Source organism: Miscanthus floridulus, chromosome 15 (assembly GCF_019320115.1).
Source record: "Miscanthus floridulus cultivar M001 chromosome 15, ASM1932011v1, whole genome shotgun sequence".
Taxonomy (NCBI): Eukaryota; Viridiplantae; Streptophyta; class Magnoliopsida; order Poales; family Poaceae; genus Miscanthus; species Miscanthus floridulus.
Window position 1 is genome coordinate 30,436,794 of NC_089594.1, and position 7,280 is coordinate 30,444,073.

At 44.1% G+C, this 7,280-nt stretch overlaps 1 protein-coding gene across 1 annotated transcript; it reads right to left on the reverse strand.

Annotated features, from left to right (window-relative positions):
• Positions 1 to 1,164: 1,164 nt before the first annotated feature.
• Positions 1,165 to 5,625, reverse strand: LOC136507983 (calcineurin B-like protein 6). The gene is made up of 9 exons (XM_066502576.1): positions 5,419 to 5,625; positions 4,823 to 4,980; positions 4,631 to 4,713; positions 4,460 to 4,519; positions 3,850 to 3,958; positions 3,223 to 3,275; positions 2,765 to 2,845; positions 2,568 to 2,680; positions 1,165 to 1,453 (listed from the first exon to the last, which is right to left on the reverse strand). The coding sequence occupies exons 2-9, from the start codon at positions 4,935 to 4,937 to the stop codon at positions 1,396 to 1,398; spliced, it is 672 nt and encodes a 223-aa protein (XP_066358673.1). The 5' UTR covers positions 4,938 to 4,980; positions 5,419 to 5,625; the 3' UTR covers positions 1,165 to 1,395.
• Between the last annotated feature and the right edge of the window lie 1,655 nt (positions 5,626 to 7,280).

The window sequence follows — 7,280 nt, forward strand, 5'->3', positions numbered from 1 at the left end:
CCATGATTTTCTTAGCCTCACAGGACGTGCATTCATGCGTGTTGCACAGATGCATGCACGTGGGAGCCAAAGAGTCGATTTGGTCCTACATTATATTAGGGGCATGTTTGGATTGAGGCCTGGCACATAGGCAAATGCCTAGCAGGCAACGAATCCTGGTCCCATGCGTCAAATCAGCTTGGAGTGCCTGCTTGGGCTAGGCTGCTTTTTGAAGCTGTGGACCAAACAGGGCCTAGATGCTGCATAGGCACCCTGTATTACAAGAATAAGAAAAAAAAAACAATTATGACTTCTATTCTAGGATGGAGAGAGTAAATAGAAAAAAATAGAAATATGATAAAAATGCATATACAAAACATAGAAATAAAAAAACACATAAGTTTTGTAAAAATAGGTATATGGATGACTTGTAGGAAAATCGGAGAAAGCGTTCCCAAAAAAAAGGAAAATCGGAGAAAGCAAGAAACAATGAGATTTGAGTAGAGATTTTGTTCAGTGGTTTTTCTCTGACATCATTGAATGGCAAAAAAAAAAAAAAAAAAAATCTATCCTTTTCCTACAAGCAATTCCTGCAAACCAAAGGTGCTACAGTACTTAGAAATGAGGATTCTCCGTTTTGCCTCCAATCCAAAAGTGACATTTTTCCTTTAGTTTTTGCTGCAATGCAAAGGGGGCCTCAATCTTGCACTTTTGTGTTTTCTTAATCCATTGGGTTAAAGTGTTAAGTGCATTGTATTCCTGTATTTTTCCTATTGCTACGTTTCTATGCAATCCTACGTTCCAAAAGACCGTAACTATTCGACCACACAAACTGAATCCTGATTATTTCTTGCTGACAGAGTGAGAGGTAGTCCCGCCAAGTGCATATAGAACTACACAAAAATCATTAACGTATTAACATGATACTGAAATTCCTTCCCTGGCAGAAATGAAATAATGGAGATGGCAGGAGTCCATCACAACAAACAGATATGGAATAACTGAGATGGCTGGACTCCGTCGCAACAAACGGCTTCAACGCTTGATCTTCTCTTTGAATAAAATAAAAATAAACGTCCCCAACACAGAGCTAAGATACAGTTTACTAAGCCTTACCATGCTTAATTAGTTGCAATGTCAGACATTTTACCTTGGCACTCGAAAAAACTACACTTTCATGCCGGCAGGTGCAACTTGTTGATGAACAATATATTTGAGGAACATTTTATAAACACATGACAAGAAACGCTTCATGCTGCAATTCTGTGCACAATAGCAATACTCACTATACAAAAGGAGGACGTGCCACCACATAAAATTTACATTTTCAAGGAAACAAAAACACACTAGTGCCCCCACAGAACCTGATCTGATGTGTGCCCCAGGGGCTTGAATGGTGCCATAGACGCTGGGACCTCACGCATCCTCTACTTGAGAGTTGAACACAAAGCTTGGAAATGTTGTGGTGATATCCCTGTTCAAAAATTAATCCACGATCAGAACAATATTTCAATAAATGCTGTTACTTCATCAAACATACACAGATTCAGTAAAAACAGCACAAAAAAAGAGATTAAACTGTATTTTTTTGTCCAAGTTTCAATTAGCAATCATGATAGTGCACCATCAGCACAGAATTACCCCCATCTTTCTCCAGATAAGGATCTGACGGAGAAGAAGTGATCTGGCAAGCAAAGGTTTTATGTTAACTAGCGTGAGCCCCCACGCTGCACGTGCGAAGGAGGGCGGGAAAAAAGGGGAAAAAAAGACGTAACGGGTGTGTACTGTGCCGTAAAGGGCGCGTACTGTTCTGTATCGGTGTGTAATGTTCTGTATCGGGGTTGGTACTGTTCTTTATCGGGTGGTACTGTTCTTTATCGGGTTGAGACTGTTCATCGCGGAGCTGACACCCGGTACTGCTGATTGGATGAACAGTAATCCACAGACAAATTTAAAGTTCTTATATAGATATTCCCTCCATTTTACTATACTTGTCCATGCCTCAGAATTATCTGTTTCAACATATCTGTCCAAGGGTGGAAATGATGGTGTTTTATTGTGATTTTTCCTGTTATTATAGTCCTAAAACCACAAGATACTTCTGTTCTTTCCAACAAACTTCCAATCCAAAGAGGGTGGCCTTTTTCTTCTCTAAACAACAAGGCTATTAATATCTTCATTATCACGAATCACGATTAATAAGACATTAAACAGACATTACACAGAGTATACCAAAGGGTACTTGAATTAAAGCTTGTCGGAAACAGCAAAAGTATCCCGTACACGTCATGTGCATCATAACATGAATATTCACAATAAAAGTATAAAACACAATAGTTTTGACCCACTAAGGAACAATTGACTAAAACAGCATATTCCGAGACTAGGACAAATACAGAGAAATGGAGGGAGCAGGTGGTGTATGTTCTGTGTGGTTAACAAATATAGAGTCTACAATACTGAGTTAGTGAGCTTCACATAGGAGGTTAGGAACCCAAGTAGAAGTTCAGGAAGAAAGTTCAAATTGTTTTTTTGAAACATGAAAATTCAAATTGTTAAGAAAGGGAAAACTCATCAAGAGTACTGACCGGAGATATGGGAGGGTCATATTTTTTAACAAAGATGGATGCCTCAAGACAAGGCTACGCCATTCCTCCTTGTCAATTTTCCCGTCGTGCTTTGTATCTGCTTCCTCAAATGTCTAGTAACATCAAAAAGTATGAGCAACCAAGCATAAGTTCGATAGATATATACCCTATACAGAAATATATGTACTCCGATATACCTTATCAATAATGCCTTCAATAATATCATCTGAAAGATTCATTCCTGATTCAGCAAGTGTTGCGACAACCATTTGCTTGACCTGACAATCAAGAACAAACACAACAACATTTTCATTGCTGATGGCTGCATTTAATGTCAAATGGGATATACTTCGTGCAAGCAAATATAAGAACAATCCTCAAAAAGGGCTGTGTATGAGGGCTTCAGTTTAGACTCATGGGTGTTCAATATCAATCAGCTTAGTTCAATTCAACTTGAGAAATAAATTTCCATTGACGATAAAATCATATGCTAAATTGGAACCTGACTTGAGAGGGTGAATAATTGTATTCACGTACAAGCTAGTGTAGCACATGTAGGAAAAATAGATGCAACATGGAACATGCAAACCAATAATATGCAGTGATACATGGAAGATATGATTTCTTAAGATAAGGATAAGCATGTGGAAGGTACCTCCTGCTTTTCAATGAAACCTTGTTGTTTGAGATCATACAATTTGAAAGCAACTGCAAGTTGATAGGAAACAAGATCATGAGAGTGAATGATTAGTGTGACACATGCATAATTTCCCAAAGTAGAATAAACTGAATTGGTTAACTACATACTCATTCTAAATACTTCATCATCATAGAAAACTTCCCAAACCTAAAGATTTTGTATGTGCATGGTAAAGATGCAGGTTGCAGGCCTCGCACTAATATACTCTATCTACAAGCTTCTCCCTCCCTACAGAGCCTTAGCAGGTAACGAAATCAAAATAAACTATTTCTAGCCGCAACAAAAAGGAGTTAGTGTTAGTCCATTTAACCCATGTACCACATCAGGAATGAATGTCTATTCCAATTTTTTACAATGTTCATTCTTTTGTAAAGCTGAAGGGCATCACATGCATTACAGTTCCAGCTGCCTATCATGTCCACAAGTGTTTTCATGGATATTTAGTAACAGTAATGACTCGACATCTTATCTTGAATTATTATCACATATTAAAGTTGTAACTGGATACTTGGTCACTTATGTAGCATTTTCAGGAATAAATAAATGAATGAATAAATCAATAAATTAAGCATGAAGGCTTACAATCAATTTTGTCATCAATTGGTGCACTTGGATGGAACACAGAAAGGGCTCGAGCAAATTCCTCAAATTCAAGAATTCCATTGTGCTTCGTGTCAAACAAGTCAAATACCTAAGTCAATGAATCAAAAACAGGATACCTTAGTGTTTATTTCAGATCAACACAAAAGAATATGCATATTTTGAAAATCAAACGAATTTGCAACAAAGAGATAGAGAATTCACATTGAGCACACCCCCTTCCAATGATTGCAGGTGGAGGCTTACACATGCAGACACATTGAAATTATGTGTTAACGGCTTAACGCATGCCCGCAGAAACACATGTGTTAGCATATGATTGAAGCTTAAAAGGCTCAGGGTCTATGATGCCCAACCACTGTTCTAGACAGCTTAGCATAATGTGATTAATGTCATGTTCATATAACAAATATTGTACTGTTGATCCTTTTATAACACACAACTAGAAAAATAATGTGACCCAAATAGCAAAAAGAACACGATAATTGGGCAAGAACAGACTGAATAGCGTGAAGTTCTCAGCAGTGAGCTTTGCTTTCATGACAACAAAATTTTCACAAACAAAATGTATATAAGGATCCAGTGGACATACCCGATCAGCAAACATGCTATCCTTTCTGTTGGTCTTAAACAGGGCTAATTGGAATTCTTCCTGCAGATAATACGTCAAAGCCCCAAGGAGAGATCAGACATCATGGCTTCATGGAAACAAAATTGCCATTCACTGCCACTTCCACTCAAGAAATTAGTACAACGTACAGACCTTGTTAATCAAGCCATCATCAACCACAGCGCTGCTAATCTTCTTGAACAGCTCATACAGAGCCTCGATTTCATTCACATTAACTGCAAAATACAGGAAATCCACTGCTGAATAAACGACAACAGACACGAAACAAGCGTCTGAACATATAGACTGATTCCGTAGAAGCAAGCGAGAGTAAAAAGAGCATACAAACAGTCTCTCTAGCCAGGCGTTCGGGGTCCTCAAGGCCCTTTGGCCGATTGGGTATGTCAAGGTCGCAGCACTTGAGCAGGGCAGAGGCGAGCCGTCGAACAAAGTCCACCATTGCACACTCTACGAATAGCTATCCAAATCAACACGTCTCCGAGCTGCAAAAGACCAGGAAGAAGCGGGTCAGGACCGACGACCGCAGCGCGCGAGCAATTTCCACGACCGGATGACACCACACCACCCACCCAGTTCCCCCTTCCGATTGGAGCAGAATCCCATAAAAAAAACAGGAAACCAACCACTTCCCCGCTCAGGATCACCGGATCACAGCTCAGCTGGAAGCCACGCGAATCGTAATCCCGACCGACGCCCCGATACCTCGGACACGGACACGAAATCAAGCCAGAAACGGATCCCGTCGCAGCCGAAACGCCGTCGCAAGCACGCGTCACCGCGGGTCCGCATTCTCTCCGCGACTCCCGGCTTCCACGCGCGAACGGCGCGGCCATGGGATCCCGCCGCATCGGAGTTTTCCGGCCCGGGGGCCGAGATGGGATTCGTGCACGAGAAGGGATCGGTAGGGCAGCAGGCCTCACCTCATCGGGGATCCTCCTCGCGGACGGAGGCGGGTTGTTTGCGTCGTGGAGGGACGGAGGGCGGGGGCCGGCGGTGAGAGATTGCGGAGGCGCGGGGGAGGGCGTGGCCGTGAGAGGAGGGAGGGAGCGAATCGCCGGAGGAGGAGGAGCGCCACGTCAGCGGTTCTGGAGCCTGAGGATGTCGTTGGTATGTTCTCCTCGTGATCTCGTCCCAGATCCCCGGCACATTCCTGGGCCGAGAGGTAGATGGGCTTTTCGTGACCGGGTGTGGGCTTGCGACCTCCGTAGCCCGTGGACCCAGCAAGTGGGCCATGGTCAGACAAGGATGTTTGTCCATTGCTATCGCGATTTGAACCAGGTCAGATCTAAGTAGCCCCGAGCAAATTTTATCGACAACCGAGAACCGAACCGAAAAAAAACTGAGAACCGAACCGAATTTACCGAGAACCGAAGTCTCAGTTCCCTGTTCGGTTCTCATTTCTGAGGAACCGAAATTTGTTCGGTAAAATCGGTTCCCCCCTCGGTTAACCGAACTAACCGAGGAACCGAAAATAGTGTAGTAGTGTGTTGTCTCAGTGTCTTGCACTCTTGCTAAATGCTGATGCCTTGCTTTAGAAGTTAGCACTCTATTTATGTATTTGTTACTCTGTTTGACTGTTATATTTGTCATTGTGGTTTTGTATGCAATCATGCTGAAATGCTGTCAAAATTTGGTATTGAACATGTCATTACATGGATTTTGGGTACTGTTTGGTTTTTTCGGTTCTACCCGGGACCGAACCAAAAGAACCGATACCGAACTTGGTCGGTTCCCTGTTTTTTGAAGAACCGATCGGTACTGGTTTTCTAAGAACCGAACTTCTTAAAAAATCGAAGAACCGATCGGTTCGGTTCGGTAGAACCGAAGGCCCATGGCTAGATCCAAGTGCTGTGTCAACTGTCAACCGGGTCCGATATTGTCGGTGCAGAAAGTGACCAACGCGTAAATATTTATAGTTTTGCCGTACGTTGTGATTGGATGTGGCCTAGCACTCAATGACACAGGGTTTATACTGGTTTAGGCAACGTGCCCTACGTTCAGTTTGAGTCAGAAGCGAGCATTTGTTCCTCCTTTGGCCAGACCTTCCGGTCGAAGACTGGATCGCCCTTGGGCTGTCCTTTAGGCTTTTGGGCCGGCCTAGGAGTTGCGCATCATTCGTAATATCGTCTGCTGGGGCGAGCTTTTGCTGAGGAGCAGGTAGATTAGGGACCCTGGGTTTATGAACCCGATAGGAGCCCCCGAGCCCCTGGGCGATTCAGGTAGAATCGTCTGAGGATTTTTCGTCTTGACGGCGGGTGCGTGCGAGTGCACCCGCGGGTGTAGCCCCCGGGTGATTTGGGTAGAATCGTCTAGGGGGTATTTTGTCATGTTGGTGGGGGAATTTTCTGTTTTGACGGTGGGTGCGCGCGAGCGCACTCACGGGTGTAGCCCCTGAGCCCTCGGGCGTTTCGAGTAGAATCGCCTGGGGGGTTTTGTCAACAGGTGTGTGCATGTCGGAGTCGTGGATCAGGGATCGGGTGCAGTTTAGGGATCGGGCAAGACGGACTCATGGATCCAGACGTCGGGCGTGGCCCCGTCAGGTGCCGCCGAGGCAGTTGTGGGATCGGGTGGGACAGACTTGTGGATCCAGGCATCGAACGTGGCCCCGTCGGGCGCAGCCAAGGCAGTTTGAGGGATCGAGCGAGATGGACTCACGGATCCAAGCATCGAGTGCGGCCCCATCGGGCGCAGCCGAGGCAGTTTTAGGGATCGATCGAGACAGACTCGTGGATCCAGGCATCGAGTGCGGCCCCGCCGGGCATAGCCAAGGTAGTTTTAGGGA

Excerpts from the sequence above, each read along its gene's own strand:
- LOC136507983 (XM_066502576.1), bottom strand. The coding sequence starts at position 4,937 with ATGGTGGACTTTGTTCGACGGCTCGCCTCTGCCCTGCTCAAGTGCTGC. Across the intron at positions 4,520-4,630 it reads ATGATGGCTTGATTAACAAG|GAAGAATTCCAATTAGCCCT; the intron begins GTCTGTACGTTG and ends TATTATCTGCAG. Across the intron at positions 2,846-3,222 it reads GTTTCATTGAAAAGCAGGAG|GTCAAGCAAATGGTTGTCGC; the intron begins GTACCTTCCACA and ends CTTGATTGTCAG.